This window comes from Gopherus evgoodei, chromosome 1 (genome assembly GCF_007399415.2).
Source record: "Gopherus evgoodei ecotype Sinaloan lineage chromosome 1, rGopEvg1_v1.p, whole genome shotgun sequence".
NCBI classification, from domain to species: Eukaryota; Metazoa; Chordata; order Testudines; family Testudinidae; genus Gopherus; species Gopherus evgoodei.
The window spans coordinates 323,954,986-323,973,236 of NC_044322.1; the positions used below are offsets into that span (position 1 = coordinate 323,954,986).

An 18,251-nucleotide genomic window follows, 5' to 3' on the forward strand; every position below is an offset into this window, starting at 1 on the left:
GGGGGCAATGTCGCTCCCTGTCATGGTGGCAGAGCAGCTGGCATAGACCCTGGATATGACAGCAGTCAATCAGCACTTCCCGGCAGGGCTCTCCCCCTCCTCTGGGCTAGGAGTCAAGGCCTGAGTGGGCAAGATCTTGGTAGTTGTGAGAGACCAATCAGATGCAGATGCAAGGGAGGGACCAACTGGGAAACGGACCAATCAGGACTCTTTCTGCGCTGCAACATCTGTTCCACAAAAACCCCAGATATTGCCTCTTATTTGAATATTCTGTCTGGATAGAGAAGGCAGAGGATCAAAAGAGAGCCCATGCCCGGGAAAACCCAGACATATCGTAACCCTACGGATATTTTCTTAATGAGACTCTCAAATTATATTTTTTTGCTATGGTTATGTTATCTTTTACATTTCTGCAGCACAAGCTGGAAGTCTTCTACACGTAGATCTGCCTTCTTGTGACTCTGAAGGATTCTAAAGATTCCTAGATTTCCATTTCTTCTATAAAGTTCACAGATCGAGCTGAACACTTAAATCCAGTTTATCCATATGTGGTCAAACTTCAACTAAATTCGGATAGTTGAATTCCTGTTTCCTAATAGCCAGCCTCAGTCTAAAACTCATCCTAAATAATTAAAGAAATGTAACCTAGGACATTTCCATGGAAGTCTATAAATCTTTAGAATGTCTGAAGCCAGCAGATCTTTGTTCTCCCATATAATATACCCCAGATTGCTATAACTTACAAACTTTGCAGAGACCCGCAGCTTGGGAAACAAAAGTAAGGAAGCTATGGGGAGTAGGCTTGGCAAGTCAATTGACCAGTCAAATAATGTCAGTTGATGGCCTATTAGACTGTGGTCAAATATTCCAACAAGAGTACTCTGCTGTAGTTGGAGTCCTACTTTTTTTTTATTTTATCACAGTGCCATCGGTTTGCAAGCCTACTTAATTGTCTTGATCACTCATGTTACACTACATGCTAAAGCTGCCTGTTTGCCAAAGGTGACTAATCGGAAATTGAGCACCTTCAATGATCTTCTTGAACAAATATTGTATTTATATCTTTATTTGTATACCAGGCCATTAATGTACATGGTGGTTTACAAAGCACATTAAGTAAATGTCTCAAACAGCTTACAATCTAAACTGACTAAGCAAACACAAAGAAATTGTGGAGGACGAGAGAGCAAAGGATTCAGTAATTAAACCTCTTCACCTAACACAATGAAAAAAACACTTAACCATTAAGCCTCTCCCTTACAAACAAAACTATCACAGCAAATGCCCAACCCTAGTGAGGAGGTAAAAAAAACAAACAACCTATATAGTCCCACTGGAAGCTGACCTTGGAATTCTAAAAATTGTCACTGGTAAATTATGTTCTATTAAAAGAGACTACTGCATCTAATTTTTTTGTCCCCTATTGTTACACGAAACAGCTATGATCTTTCGTAGTGAGTGATTCGAGGTTTTTTTGTATTTGATCAGTTCTCAGTGCAGTTTTAGCTACATATAATCATTTTCACAAGCTCCTTGTATAATCAGTTAGTTTCCTTCATTGCTTGTGTAGGTGTTTCACATAGTAAAAGGGAAGATAAACATCTTTAAAAATAGGAAAATGTGATAGTAAATTGGCAGAAAGAATTAGAGGGCAGGTGCAATATTGGAAAGAATTCTTTGTGAAACACGAGATTTCAAATTGATAATGTTCCTCTGAAACACTAAACATGCACCAAAACCCCCAAGTCCTGAAAGCAGTCATATTTCCCAGTAGCCGCAGAAACAGCAATAAAATAATCTTAAAAGCAAGGTTGACTATGAGTTTGGATCTTTTGTGTGTCTTTTGTTAAATAAAGCAGATTATTTCCCTTCTCAACACATACTTAGGAACAGACTCCCAAGTCCAACTCACAACCAGGGGTGCCATCTTTGTACCCTCCCACTTCTGGGCTACTCTTGGGGCTGAATGGCACCTGACCATAGGTGCTGGAACTAGGGGTGCTGCCACACCATCTGGCTTGCAGTGGTTTCTATCATATACAGGGTTTACAGTTTGGTTCAATGGCTCTCAGGAGACTCACTATAAAAACTGTATAGGCACTCCTGCACCTGATGTAACCTAGGAAGCAGAGGTTATAGCATGCCACTGCAGGGTGCCTGTGGGCAGCAATACTATTGAGAATCACCACAGAACATAGTATTACAGGCCCATCCTCGCTCATCCTATCATGCCCCTTGTGCAGAGACCTGTGGTGGCGGCATGTGCACAGCAGGCTTCAGAGATCCTATGCACTGAACTGAGGTATTCTCTCCTGGCTGGCTGCTAGGATGCCTTGGAATGCCATTGCAGCAATATACAAGGGCTATTAAGCTACGGTGAAATTTTCACCCCAGATCTCCCACGCCTCATTCATCCTGCACAAAAATGTAGCATGAAGGATAGAAGGAGTCAACAGGGGAAAAAACAGAAAAAAATATAGGAGGTGAAGAAAAGGGGAATTATAGATGAGGAAAGGAAGAAAAAAATTAGACGCAAGAGACTGAAAAGCTAAGGAACAAAGATAGGCAAGAGAGAAAAGGAGGGTGAGAAAAGAGCTCAGGAAACACAGCAGATAAAAATATGATACATTGTTATACGGAAAGTTTATTGCCAAACTACTGCAATAAAACACACATTCCTGGTCGATATACATGTCAGCGGACATGCTTATGTGGAAGGAGGAGGCTCAGCAGCCCTGCTCATAAGTGGGAAATGTGCACAGGATCCTAATGTCTTTACAAACAGGAGAAAAGAGAACTTGCTCTGGGTTGATGGCATGTTCGTTTTAGTGGCTTTGGTGTACAGCAAATAGCTGAAACAGGCCCAGACACAAAACTGGCATCTCTGAAAACTACTCTCTTATTCTCAGAATCTCAGCATTCATATTTTAAAAATTAAGTATCTAGCTGTTATGGCTACAAAGGAAACCTCAAAACTGTGAAGAGAGTATAACTGAGGCAGAGATGTTGATGATTTCATTCCTCTTGAAAGCAAGGCGAGAAGGGTATCACAGATCCACACAATTCCCTGAGACTGACATCTCATTTTGGTGCCACAAATGGGTGGTATTTGAGAGATGCTACAGCTCCCCTCCACAAAAAACCAAACCCAAGAGCCTCGCAGCACCCATGTGCATACACAAACCACGCCAAGAGGCATTCAAGCTCAAACAGCTAATGGAGCCAAGCGTCACACACGATTATATTTTTAATATCTGCACAATTTACTCTAAGATGCATCATATTTTGAGGAGGCAAGCTGAACATATTTTGTAGACAGAGCTTAGAAGAATATCACAGCCTCTCCCCCTGCACACCTCCAGTCCAAACCCTGGCTTCGGTGTGTATTTGTTAATACTTGCCAGAGCCAAGTTATGGTCTGTTAAGTTTAAAATGTTCTAAAATTGAGGAAATTGCATCAGTTATTTCAACACTTTTCAGCAGGGAGGAAAAGGACCAGTTGGTTGAGGGTTGTGAAGCAGAGGACCACATGGCAAGGGAAAAAAAGCATCAGTTTATCTCCTACCCCTGAAACAACTGGTCCTCTGAAATACCTGATGCACTTCAATCTCCCTCTCCCTTTCAAACTGGCAGTGGAGGTCCTCTTCTTCCCCCCTGAGGAAAAGTGGAATTGGTGAGGAGGCAGACTATGTTAGAAGAGACAGAGAGGCAAAACTTCCCCTTCTCCTGTCAGATACTCCTGCTGCTCTATATACTGCAGGGAAAGCTGAGGGCCCAACATATTCCACAGTTAGACACTCGCTTCTCCCATTTTTCCCACCTCAGCTTGCCATGGCTGGTGAGTTTCACGTCACCAGTCGGTGAGAAGCAGCATCAGTAAAGATGCTGAACTCCCCTAAACAAGGATGAGAAGGAGGAAGCTTCATTTTCAAGGTGGTGGGGCACAGTACTGCAAGCAACCAGTGGGGGCACTGCTGGAAGCCTGCAGCAAAGCAAAGAGAACAGCTGCTTTCTGTACTCCTGCTTAACACAGGCAACTGCTGCAAAACATGTAGAGGATCTGCATGGGAGACAGTGAACAGAGATTGGTAGGCAGCACTACCTACTGTTACCCACATCTATGGGCCTCACAAATAGCAGCTTAACTGTAGAATAGTTTTTTCCTCAAAGATATATTGTGTAGCCTGGTGTTTCCAAAGGGACTGGAAGTACAAAGAGGAGGACAAATAACTTACAACTCTCTGTACAAATTGTAATTATACAGGTTTGCTGTGATGGTTGTTTCTCAGAAGGGGTGAATAAACTCATGCAGGATTTCATTTCAGACTCCAAGTCTGTCAAAGCACAAACCAGCAGCTGACTCATCGAAACCTCTATCAAAAATTCAATTTTAACATCTGTTTGGCTTCTCACTTGTCTGGCTGTTTCCTCTCCTCCTGGATAGTACTGATTGTCACTATCTGCAAGTCTAAAAGCCATGGCTAAGGGAAATAAAAGAACATGCCTGTACATGGGGTGGGGATAGGCATGTACATAGTAGGTGCCGTTTGGATGTAATTTTGCTTTACTCTAATTTTTCACTTCACTTTTGCTCCCATTCTGAGAATACCCTGAAAATACAGGGAAGTAGAATACAAAACAAAAAACACTTGTTATAGCTATACTGGGATTGGAAGGCTCTCTCTGTCAAAAACTACCATTAACAGCATAAAGAACAGGTCGCTAGCTGCCTGTGGTACACTTGCTATGAAAACTGAGACCTATGATATTAGACTATGGAATAATTTCCCAAAGAGAGAAGTGGAAACCTAATTGCTTGAACTGGACTGCACAAAGCATTACACAAAGTGTGCCGCTTGGAACAATCCTGTACTGTCAGGAGGATGAACTGAGTCAATGTGGCTCAACAGGTGTGCTGCAACCTGGAAACAGTCACTAGGAGATATCCTGTGGGTTGTGCATGTGCACACACACGCGCGCACACACACCCTAAAGAAAACAAAATCCCTGGAAAACTACGACCAACAGTAAAACTGGTCAGGAATAGGTTTGAAGTAGCTCTCTCCTTCCCCACTGCTTCTGGTTTGCTGCGTTTTGCTTTCCTCCACTCCTGCCTGTTTGTTGTGTGTTCTCTACTCTAACAATTGCTCTGTTCCACCCCCGAACGCGTATCCACAATGGCTTGGCTCTGGGACAGGTAAAGAAGTGCTCCAAGGAGGTGTAGTACAGTATTCCCAACCTGCAGAGCTCAGCACTGTGCAGGTAAGGGGGGGGGGGAAGTCCCATTCCACTCCATAGCACCAGCTCCCCACACTAGCAGTCTTACCGATCTTGGGAGACAACCCCCTTGAGGCACATACACAAACCCATCCCCATCTTCACATCATTTTTAAAAAAAATCTACAACTCATAAACAAGCCAAAAGACTGTCCTGTGACCCAACATCCCACTAGGACTGTGGAATATGGTCAATGACTGGATGATATTTTCAGTCATTTTGCAGGTCACAAACCAAAAAGGGATTGAAAGCCACTGGACTAGATAGAGTTGGAAAACCTCTATTAGCCTAATTTCCATAATTCTATCAAAAGTCCTGCATTAAATCAAAGGAATGCCTTTGGACATAACCATCAGGTTGCACTAGCACAACTATTTTCAGTTCTTAACAACCAAAATCCACTCTTTAAAGCTCTGTAGACATATTCACCTCTGTTACTACAGCTAAATCCACAGCAATATCATTTACTTCAGTAGAGTTACTCTGGATTTAATAAACGTAATGGCAGAATTTGGCTGTCTACAAGGAAAAGACAAGTGGGACCTAAAAACATCAGAAGCCACCTGGGGGAAAAAAAGTGAAAATGAAAATAAAATGAATTCTAACCATCTATAAAGACTATTTCTACGTGGCCTCTACTATAGCTATGGCTGTTTATTTGTAGAATAACAGAACTGATTCATTAGCATTTTATGTGATGCAATGTTAAAAATCCCTTTTGCAAAACATTCTCTACCTTTGCTTGTGATCTTCATGCCCTTAGAAGTCAGTCCCATGCAACTTCCCCATGTGAATTGGGGAGAATGTCACAACGCTAGTAGTCCTCTGGTGGGTACACGCATGGAGGGTGGAAGAGACCAAGGGAAGGAGGATGGGAAGGGGGCAAAGAGGACAAATAAATGGAATAATTTCAAGCTCTTTTCACTTAAACCTCTATTTCCTGAGAAGTCGTTTTATTTTATTGACAAACAGCTGGAACTGAAAATGAGACGCCTTCAATATATAGCCCAGAATGAAAACATTAGAGTGTTCCATCAGAGGTAAAAGCTGAGAGTGTGAGGGTCACTGTACACAGCAAATGTTTCAGTGACAGGAACAATTTTGTTGTATAATTTTATGTCAATCCACTGTGTACATTTAGTAGTCAATCCTCAAGATTTCTTATTTCCCCCTGTGCTGATATGGTCCTGTTGGTGTACACTGGCCTGCCATATAGAGCATGGGGGAAAACAAAGTCTGAAGCACAGTCTAGTCCAGTGGTTCTCAACCAGCGGTGTGTGTACCTCTGGGGGTACACAGAGGTCTTCCAGGAGGTACATCCACTCATCTAGATATTTGCCTAGTTTCATCACAGGCTACATAAAAAGCACTAGTGAAGTCAATACAAACTAAAATTTCATACAGATAAAATCAGACTAAGCAATTTTTCAGTAATAGTGTGATGTGCCACTTTTGTATTTTTATATCTGCTTTTGTAAGCAAGTAGTTTTTAAGTGAGGTGTTGGTTAAAGGTACGCAAGACAAATCAGACTCCTGAAAGGAGTACAGTAGTCTGGAAAAGTTGAGAACCACTGGCCTAGTCGGTGACATATAGGCCTAGGACTCAGGTGATCTGGGTTCAGTTCCCAGCTCTACCTCAATTTGCTGTGTGACCTTTGGCAAGCAGACATCTGTGTTTCAGTTTTTCCTAATGGCATAATTATATCCAGTTAAAAGCTTCTAAGCGTTCATTCATTAACAATAGCTAAGTGCTTGGCGATCATTAAATGGAAGGTCTCCAGAAGTGTTATTTTATGGAGTTTAACCTGAACACTCCTGAAATTATACAATTACCTGGATTTGTATTGTTTGCACTGTATAAATAACTACTGATATGTTCCAGTAAGTGGAATGATGTGAAAAAATAAAAACTTGTGAAATGTTAGCCTAAAGAACAAAGTGCAAAACAGTCGAAAATACGTAGGAAAGTAATATGGAAAAGTTAGATAATGGGATGCCTTTTAAGGGTTTAACTTTTCTTGGATGACTAAAGTGTGTGTTATAAACAAATAATTTGGACAAGTTATCAATACAGCTACCATCATTTTCTGCATTAAAAGTCCAAGTAATGGCAAATATACAGTCACACCACTGTTAAGACAAGGTCAGTCAGCTAGGTAAGTACATAAGTTTAATTAATTTATATTTACTTTGGTAGCGGTGGCGGTTGCAGTAAGATAGCTGCTATTCTGCTATCCTTATTAAGGACAATAGATTTAGTAATTACAGTACTTTTACATTCTAAAACAGTTCTATGACATTTTTTGAGAAAAATAGTGAGGTTATAGCTACAAGAAGAACATTTTAGCAGTCTACAGGTTTTATGGCAATACATTTTATATTACAGTAGAACTCTGTTTATATTACCCTCCATTATCCAGTTCTCTGTATTAACTGAACAACCAGCACATACAGATCCAGAAGCAGGTGACCTCTCCTGTAGCTGCTAGATGGTGCTGCAGTCTCGCACTCCTCCATTGGCCGGATTATCCGATTTTTTTTTATTATCGGATATGACCCCAGTTCCAATGAGAGCGGATAAACAGGGTTCTGCTGTACTAGTAGGTTGTTTATTTTGTAATTGATTTAGATCAAATCCTGATTAAACTGGCTTTGCTCTGGTTCTATTAATGGTTTGGGGAGAATCATTCTTCTTCCACAGTGTAGAACAGCAAAGCAGCTGCTAACTCAGCTCACTGGAGTTAGTAGCAACAAAGGCCACCAAGCTCCAATGCATATAAAATTTAATTATTGGGTCAGCATAGATATATTCCCATTCACTATGCTTCTTGCCCACCTAGCCTCAAATTCCTACCCCCCTCCTCCATTTTCCATGCTGCCATGGAGAGGCCATTATTAAAAATATATAAATCATACCATGTTTACCATCACCCAAATCACTGCAGCAGCAAGATTGTAAAATGTATCAATAGGTTTTCGGATCATTAATGATTTTTCTTTTTTAATAAAGAAGCCACTCGAAAGCCACTCTGCGTAGGGTGCAGTCTCCTTGTGAGACCTCTCTGCAGACATGGGACGCCATACAGTGGAACCACATGATTCTGCTGTATTTAGGGTCCGCTGCACTGATGGAGGTGTGGAGACAAGATTTGGCCTTTTGGGTGAAAGGCTTAAAATGCTACAGAACTGAGCAAGACCAATTACTTACTTGGCAGGCATTATAAATCAACTGGTGTTCCAATTTTTTGATCCCTAGAATCTGTTGAAACATTTCATACAGCTGTTCTTTGCTCAGAATAAGTTCCGATACAGCACTTAATGCCATCCTATTGGGCTGTTTGCACAAGTCCTCTTCTCCCCTGCATATGGCATCATATTTGGCTATCCAAGAGCTTAACACTGTCTCTTTGCTTAATCCATCAATCTCCGGCAAACTTCGGACCCTTTTTTCTATGTTTTTCTTAAAAACATCTCTAAAGTCATTTGCAGAGCATCCTCCACTGTGAACCATTCTGGCAACTCGGTCACTCTTGAGAAAAACCTTTTAAAACAAAATAAAAACACACAGTTAGGTATGGGCATAAATACTGAATACCTTAGTGTATAGGAATTACAGACTACTATAGTGCTACTATGAAAATGGCTTTATAATGTAAATTACACATGCAAAAACTGTTAAGTGTTTATCATAAAGAAATGTATTTTTTTAATAAGTTAATGGCTTAAATTAATAAAAGAACCAAACAACCTTACATGAAACTCTACATAGAATTACTATAGACAAATTAAATTCCCTGAATGTGCAAAAAATTAATTTAAAATTAAGACTTCCTCTTTCCTCCATGGTCACAAGGGAAATCTAAAATGAACTGTAAATATTTATGAAAATACACAGTCTTCCAACATCTTATCAATTCCTTCTGAAGATAAATATATTTTCAATGAGACTTTTTTTAGTCCATTATTTTTTGAAACACCATTGAAGGAAAATAAAGCCCTCAGCAAAATTTGCAACAGAATAAACTCAATAGCAGGATGGAAGTGGAACAACAGTGTTACAAGAGTTGAGAATGAGTGGAACAGGTGCTTCACAGAATCATTGAAATGAAGATTTGGAAGGGACTTCAAGAAGTCACCAAGTGCAGCCCGTATGTAAACAAGACCATGCCTGATGGATGTTTGTCCAACCTGCTCTTAAAAACCTCTAGTGATGGAGATTCAACAACCACCCTTAGAAGCCTATTCCTGTGCTTAACTATCCTTATAGTTAAAAAGCTTTTCCTAATATCTAACCTAAATCTCCCTTGCTACAGATTAATCCCATTATTTCTTGTCCTACCTTCAATGGACAAGGAAAACAACTGATCATTGTCCTGTTTACAATAGCCCTTAACATATTTGAAGACTAATCAGATCCCTCCTCAGTCTTCTTTTCTCAAGACCGAACATGAACAGTTTTTTTAACCTTTCTTCATAGGTCAAGTTTTTCTAAACCTTTTATCTCCTCTGGATTGTCTGCAATTTCTCCACATCCTTCCTAAAGTGGGACACCCAGAATTGGAAACTGTACTTTAGCTGAGACCTCACCAGCGCCAGTAGAGCAGGACAATAACCTCATGTGTCTTGCATACAACACTCCTGTTAATATATCACAGAATGAAATTAGTCTTTTTTGAAATTACATCAGACTGTCGACTCATCCTTAATTTGTACTCTACTACAACCCAGAGATCCTTTTCAGTAGTATTATCATCTAGCCAATTATTCCCCATCGTAGCTGTGCATCTGATTTTTCCTTCCTAAGTAAAGTACTTTGTACTTATTATTGAATTCAGGCCAATTCTCCAATTTGTCAAGGTCATTTTGAATTCTAATCCTGTCCTCCAAAAGTGCTTCCAATACCTCTTGGCTTGGTGTCACCTACCAATTTTATAAGCATACTCTTCACTCTATTATGCAAGTCACTGATGAAAGTATTGAATAGTACCTGACCCAGGACAGACTCCTGCATGATTCCACTAGACACGCCCTCCCATTTGACAATGAACCATTTATCATTACACTTAGTACAGTCTTTCAACCAGTTATTCACCCATTTTACAGTAATTTAATCTAGACTGAATTCCCTGGGTTGCTTATGAGAACATTGTGTGGGATGTGTCTAAAATCAAGATCTATCATGTCTACTGCTTCCCCCCATCCACTAGGTCAATAACCTGAGAAACAGAAAATTAGGTTGGTTTGGCATGATTTGTTCTTCACAGTTCCATGCTGGTTATTGCTCATAAACCTGTTATCCTCTAGGTTTTTACAAACTGATTGTTTAAGAATTTATTCCAGTATCTTCCCAGGTAACAATAAGAAGTTCAAGGATCAGAGAAAACCATGAGATGGGTAAGTAAAAATACTGAAGAGAATAAGATGATCAGTGCTAACACAGGATGGTTGGGAGTACCAGAAGAAAGAACAATGGAGTTAGTGTTGCATAAACTTAGATGACATACTGCAAGATTCTCCGTTGGAAAGTACAACACATTAGTAGATTGAGGCCAGTATAAGGTAACTGCAAAAACAAATATAAATTAATTGTGAAGTTTTATTAGTGTTTATTTAAATTTTTAAAAAAAACTTACAAAACGGTATTCATACATTCCATTAAGCCATTCCTTACGTATGGAATTAATTTGAATGGCTCCTTGTGTTCAGCTCTTTAGAAACTCTCTTCAAGACTTCTTTCTACCACCATGTCTACAAGAAATTGTCCCACTTATAACTGTAAGGAGGAGAGGCATTCAGACATAGCTGATATGTAAGAAAAAAAAAGATGCATACATTTTGACTGTACCCCTCTCCTCCACCTTTTGAACATAGTTTGCCTACTCAGGCCTTGGCTACGCTTGAGAGTTACAGCACTGTTGGTGGCTTTATAGCGCTGTAACTCACTCCCCGTCCACACTGGCAAGGCACATACAGTGCTGTATCTCCGTGGCTACAGCGCTGCTTGTACTCCACTTCCCCAAGAGGAATAAAGAGAATAGCACTGCTCCTGCAGCACTGGGGCATGAGTGTAAACAGGGAATAATCTTAGTACACTGTGACTGACCTCCAGAAGCTTTCCATAATCCTTTTAAGTGAACGTCCCTCTCTTTGTTTTGTTGTGGACTCCAGGCTCCCGGAGCTGCTTATAAAAAAACCAAACACAGCTACTGTTTGCTGTGAATGAGTAGAGGCAGGGGGTCTCCCTTTAGAATGCCCACAGCTAGTGTTTGCTTGAGGAGAGGGGGGAGGGAGAGGGCTTGAGGAGAGAAGCAGCGTGGTGGGCGGGGGTCCGTTTCGAGGAGGCTGCTTATCTGGTCTGTGAGGAAAAAAACAGCTGCTGTTTGCTTTCAGTGAGTGAGAGAAGGGTGGGGGAGGGGGTCGGAACTTGCAAGGCAGCTGCTGACAGAGTGTCGGCTCCAAAAATCCACTCTTTCTCTCCCTCACGTTCCCTGTCACACCCCACCCCACCCCTTTTGAAAAGCACGTTGCAGCCACTTGAACGCTGGGATAGCTTCCCATAATGCACCACTCCCAATGCCGCTGCAGATCCTGCAAATGTGGCCACGACAGTGCGCTGGTATCTGTCAGCATGGACAGACTGCAGTGCATTCCCTACTCAGCTGTACAAAGACAGGTTTAACTCCCAGTGCTGTACAGCTGCAAGTGTAGCCATACCCTTAGAATGGAAGCTCTTTAAGGGACAAATTGTCTTTTAGTGTGTTTGGACAGCACCTAGCACATTGTGGGCACTATCAGAAAACAAATGAAAGATGACAATAATATACAGGGTATGTCTACACTTCAAGCTGGGGTTGTAATTCCCAGCTCAAGCTAGTACACTAATAAGAGTGAAACCGCAGCAGCAGAAGTGGCAGGAAGAGCTAGCTGCCTCAAGTACGTACCCAACTGAGATTCCTGGAAGGTACTCCAGGAAGCTGGCCCCTCCTGCCACTCATTTTGCTCCAGCTGCACTCTGGTAATTTTAGTATGCTAGCTCGGTCAGTAGTAGTGCAGGTATGTCTCCTTGAGCTGGGAATCACATCCCCAACTCAAAGTGTAGACATGCCCACTGTTGTTATAAATTCCACCTTCCTCCACATGCACGAGAACAGTGCATCTAGCCAACAACTTAAAAACATTATTTCTAGGGCTGTCAGTTAATTGCAGTTAACTCATGTGATTAACTCAAACAAATAAACTGAGATTAAAAAAATTAATCATGATTAACCACAGTGTTAAGCAATAAAATACCAAATGAAAGTTATTAAATATTTTTCGGATGTTTTTCTATATTTTCAAATATATTGATTTCTATTACAACACAGACTACAAAGTGTACTCTGCTCACTTTATATTATTAAATATTTGCACTGTAAAAATAACAAAACCAGTATTTTTCAATTCTGTAGTACTGTAGTGCAATCTCTTTATCGTGATGTGCAACTTACAAATGTAGATTTTTTTGTTTGTTACATAACTGCACTCAGAAATAGAACAATGTAGAACTTTAGAGCCTAAAACAGTGTTTCCTGAACCGTGAACCCCTGGGTGGTCATGAAATGTTACAGGGGGTTCACGGGGAAAAATTCCCTAATGGCGGACAGAGCTGTCTCTAGGATGGGACACTGAGGAGACTTAACTTTCAAGACTTCTTATAAGAAATGGAAAGGAAAGTGTTTTGCTGTATTTAAAATGAAATAGGCAGCTAGTATTGTTTCTTAAATTATCATGAAGAACAAGTTTAAGCTTTGTTGTAATGTGCGTTGTTTGCCTGGACCGCTCAAGACCTGAATGCTTGTGTAGGAGGAACTCTTTGAGTTGACTTCTTAAATACTTTCATGCTGTTTCACATCTGATACTTCTTGATGAAACATAGGAGCCTTGTCTTATAACAGGCTTATTCAAAGTGATACAAGCTATGAAAATGAGATCTTGGAAGAGTGTTGCCATTTTCATAATGCAATAAAAATACTGTAATGATAAATAATAATTAATAACAGTGTGTAATAAACGTGTCAAAAACAAATTTTATATTTTCAGGATCACTGCTTTTATAATTTATACTCAGGTAAAGGAGAAAATCCCTGGAAATATTCATTTTTAAGAGAGGGTTCACAAGACTTGACATTTTCTTGAAAGGAGTTCACAGGTTGTTAAAGTTTAGGAACCATTGGCCTAAAAGTCCACTCAGTCCTACTTCTTGTTCAACCAATTGCTAAGACAAACAAGTTTGTTTATATTTACGGGAGATACTGCTGACTGTCTCTTATTTACAATGTCACCTGAAAGTCAGAACAGGCATTCACATGGCAATTTTGTAGCCGGCGTTGTAAAGTATTTACGTGCCAGATATGCTAAACATTCGTATGCCCCTTCATGCTTCGACCACCATTCCAGAGGACATGCTGATAATGCTCATTAAAAAAAATGCGTTGATCAAATTTGTGACTGAACTCCTTGGGGGAGAATTGTATGTCTCCTGTTCTTTTACACCCCATTCTGCCATAAATTTCATGTTATTAGTCTCAGATGATGATCCAGCACATGTTCATTTTAAGATCACTTTCACATCAGCTTTCACAAAACGCAGAGAAGGTACCAGTGTGAGATTTTTAAGGATAGATACAGCACCCGACCCAAGGTTTAAGAATCTGAATTCCAAAATCTGACAGGGACAAGGCATGGCGAATGCTTTCAGATGTCTTAAAGAAGCAACACTCCAATGCAGAAACTACAGAACCCAAATCACCAAAAAAAAGAAAATCAACCTTCTGCTGATGGCATCTGATTCAGATGATGAAAATGAACATGTGTCGGTCCGCTCTACTTTGGATCATCACCAAGCAGAACCCATCATCAGCATGGATGCATTTCTTCTGGAATGGTGGTTGAAGCATTTGATTGAATCTTTAGCACATCTGGTACGTAAATATCATGCGTTGCTGGCTACAACAGTGCCATGTGAACGCCTGGTTTCACTCTCAGGTGACATTGTAAACAAGACATGGGCAGCATTATCTCCCACAAATTGTAACCAAACTTGTTTGTCTGGGCGATGGCTGAAGTAGGACTGAGTGGACTTGTAGGTTCTAAAGTTTTACATTGTTTTATTTTTGAATGCGGTTATTTTTGTACATAATTCTACATTTTTAAGTTCAACTGTCATGATAAAGAGATTGCACTAGAGTACTTGTATTAGATGAATTGAAATATACTATTTCTTTTGTTTTTTACAGTGCAAATATTTGTAATAAAAATAAATTATTCATGATTAATTATTTTAATAACTTGACAGCCCTAATTATTTCATACCATGTGCAAAATAAAAAGTTGGACTATACATGTCAACAAAACAGAGTGAAAAAAGAAAGAGAAGGCCAAGTAGGATGTGTTAGAGAGGTGTTTATGCCCAGTGATTCAAGCAACCTCTATAATATATTTTGAAGATTAATTTAATGATTTAGTCTTCCAAATGTCATAATGACCCTTACTGTCTTGTAACCTGTAGATTATCTGGGACCAAAAGAGCCATGATCAAAGCTTTGGTTAAAAGACTTGGGTTTAATCACTTCTTTTATAGATATCGATATTTCAGATGTGTTTCCTAGTGCATTAAACTAGGAGCTGGCATGGTTACACATGACTTACTAGTTTAATTTCCTCAACACATTGTTCAAAAGTAACTTTAGAATCTAATTTCATAACAAAACATATGGTCAGAAATTCCCTGGTGCAGTGAACTTTACTAACACAAATTGTGGCAAGTGCACTCTGTTTTCTTGTTGAAATACTTTGCAAATAAAACTATAATTTATTTCTTACAGCATCATCAGTGAAAACAAAGTTGTAAAGTGATTAGTTAAGAATCTAAGAAGGGCTCATGTAGCTTATGCTCCACTTTCTCTCTTTTGTATTCTGTATCACAACAATAGATCTTTCACCACACTAGCATGCAGGCCTTACAAAATAGATTCAGATTCAGATGGACTAGTGACATAACATTAATCAATCTTAGCAAAAGTTTCACATCATTGTTTACTTTCAATACAGCTAAGTACAACTAATGAAAAAAATTGGTAGATCATCATACTCTTCACTCTATCCCCTCCCCTTTGTCTGTCTTGTCTATTTAGACCCTAAGCTCTTTGGGGCAGGAACTATCCCTTTCTCCTCTCTTTGCACAGCACCTAACTCAATAGAGCCCCTAGGAATAACAAGAAGGAATAGGGAAAAAAAATAACAAAAACCTTTGTGCAAAATATTTTACCGTGTTGTTCCATACAATTTCATAACCCCAATGTTTTGTTTTATTGTGACATTTTGAGATGACATTTTCTGAAGCATTTGAAAAATCAAATAGCACCTTTTTGCTCAAATATTAGCTTGCAAATTCGTAATATATGTCTGCTGTTTCTAGACACGTCATAGGCTGATAAATGAATCAGGAACTTCCAAATTCTATTCTCATTTCTGCCACTCTGAGCGGCCTTAATGATTCACACTAATTCACTGTAGTATTTTGCAAATGTTATTAGTAATGCTTCACAATGTTTGTTATGTTGTGTGTTGTATGAAACTGAGGAGCAGTTAAGCTCCTTTTCGAGTAAGATAGACAAGAGCCACGACCTAAACGACATGCAAGGTGGGTCAGAAACTGAGCTATTTGGTTGTAGGGGGGGTTGCTGGGTATTGTTTGATGGAACCGTGTGCAAGACAGAGAAGTAGCAGAAACACCGCAGAAGCAGACAGAAAGCCAACAACAACCAGCAAACCATTTGTAACATGACGCTGAGATAAAGATAAGAAAGAGCGTGCACTCCTTGGGTAGAGTGTGGTTTGGAAAAAGCAGCTTGGAATATTGAGCAAGGAATCCATCTAGTGTTTGATTCCTACTGTGTTCAGGGAAACAGGACTCAGTACGTTCTTATAAATAAACAAGATTATCTCAAAGAAATACATGACTATTATCAATTTCTCCTCCTAATTAAAATAGCCCAACAGACTCCAAATACTGGATAACTGTTTGGGTCAAAAGGAGTAGCAGTATCACTGCCCACATTCTGCAGTCTAAAATCACACAGCAAGTCAGTCTCAGAACCAGGATTAGAACCCAGATATCATGACTCCAAGTCTCAAATTTAATTACTTAGCCAAGTGGGATAATTTGGAGGGAATCTGTCTTTACAACTCATGAATCCTGTTTGATATTATGAAGTTATTATGAAAACAGATGTATCACGAAGCCCTTTTGTCAGTGTGTATCTACCATGAACAGGAAGGGTTGCATCACGTTTCTGCCAAACCAGGGACAAGGCAGGGAGAGGGAATTGAATACTTAGAACTCAATAACCATCTTTTCAAAGTAAAGTACCACGAGACAGTGGGGCTACTTGAGTTTGGAGAAGATACTTCCTCTTGCTGCCTGAAGGGAGGGTAAGAATGGAGAGCGGTGGAAAGTTATCAGAACAGGACAAAGACAGGTGAGCAAAGCAAAAGGTTCTAAAAGGGCTCACAGAGGAACACAATGAAAGTTTGAGCAGGAGTGGGGAAGTGGACGGACTGGCTAAGGTTAGACCTAGGGAGAGAGGCTCCATGTGTCAGAAGGGAAGTAATGTAGCTGCAGGGGAAGGATCCTCCATCTCAAAGATGACCCAGACTCCCACCCAAAGAACACTGTAATGGTGAGGAAATGTGCGTATGGGGTTATTACTTTTGTATAGATCTGTGTACATCTTCCTTGATTAAGTAAAGAGCAATGATATGTTAGAATTCTGTTGCAGTGTCTGTGTTATACAGTTCTCCTACCACATGGCTCCTTGAAGAGGTAAATCAAAAGGTTTGGGTGGAGTTCTGGAGGAAGGTATATTTAAACTACAAGGGAATTCTGAGGGGTCAGCACTGAGCCCAGGGGCTAGGCAGCTTGGCCACAAGGTTATACAGGGAAACCCTGCTATAATGCGCCCTGCAATAATGCAAATTCAGATATAAGGCGATCATAAAGTGGCTCCAGCAGCCACAAGCAAAAAAGAAAAAAAAATTTTTTTGGACCCCAATCGTGTTACAGCAGGATTTCACTGTAGCTCTGAGAAGGGAGTGCTAGACAGAAAATGTGACTTGGGTCCACAAAATATGGATAGTCCTTGGCTGAGTTCAGATTCCAGAGGCATAAAACACATAGAATCCAGTGGTCCCTTCCCAGCAATCTGGGGAGCCACTGGCAGCAGGGAGCCTGACAAGATCTATGACACCAAGTCACTTGGAGACAATGAGAAGGTAACTGACTTGCCTAAGATCACTGACATACTGGACTAAGCAAGAACTGGAAGTCAGGAGATCTGAATTCTAATCCTGGTTTAGAGACTTACATTCTGTTGTACTTTATGCAAGATACACGGGGTGATTTTCAAAAGATGGTATGTACCTGCACCTCCCACTGACTTCAGCAGAATTTGCGGGTACTCAGCAGGTCTGTAAATCAGGCCATTAGCCTCTTGCTTTCAGTTGCTCTATCTGCAAAAGGAGATACTGCTACTACTCAGCTACCTCAGAAGTATACTGTAAAGATTAATGCTTGCATAAATGTTTGTATAGTACTTTGAGTTTATGAAGCACCTTGGAAATTTTATTAACAGATGCCCCATACAGTGTGGAGGAGAAAAGAGCAATTGCAGAGGGAAAAGCAAACATCTCTCCCTTTAATCTAGCTTTGATGTCTTCCACAGAGCCCAGGGCTCTCCCACTCAGCAGATCAAAAGGTAAACCTTTGGCTAGACCAGGGGTCTTAAGCACGCAGCCCATGGAACTATTTCCTGCTGCCAGCCATAGGCACTGCCTCCCCACCATCCCCGTCCTTCCCCCCACACCCAGTGCACAGCATCCCCCACTCATCCATCTACCTCCCAGCGCTTTCCGCTGCCAAACAGCTGTTTGGTGG

General features: G+C 40.4%; 1 protein-coding gene across 24 annotated transcripts in view; it reads right to left on the reverse strand.

Annotated features, from left to right (window-relative positions):
• The window catches only part of CADPS2 (calcium dependent secretion activator 2), a 602,399-nt gene that overhangs the window by 409,153 nt on the left and 174,995 nt on the right, over positions 1 to 18,251 (reverse strand). For all 24 annotated transcript variants that reach the window (XM_030549117.1, XM_030549118.1, XM_030549116.1 and 21 more), the window contains exon 3: positions 8,487 to 8,819. In XM_030549117.1, the coding sequence (XP_030404977.1) occupies positions 8,487 to 8,819 (333 nt within the window). The remainder of the gene's footprint in view (positions 1 to 8,486; positions 8,820 to 18,251) is intronic.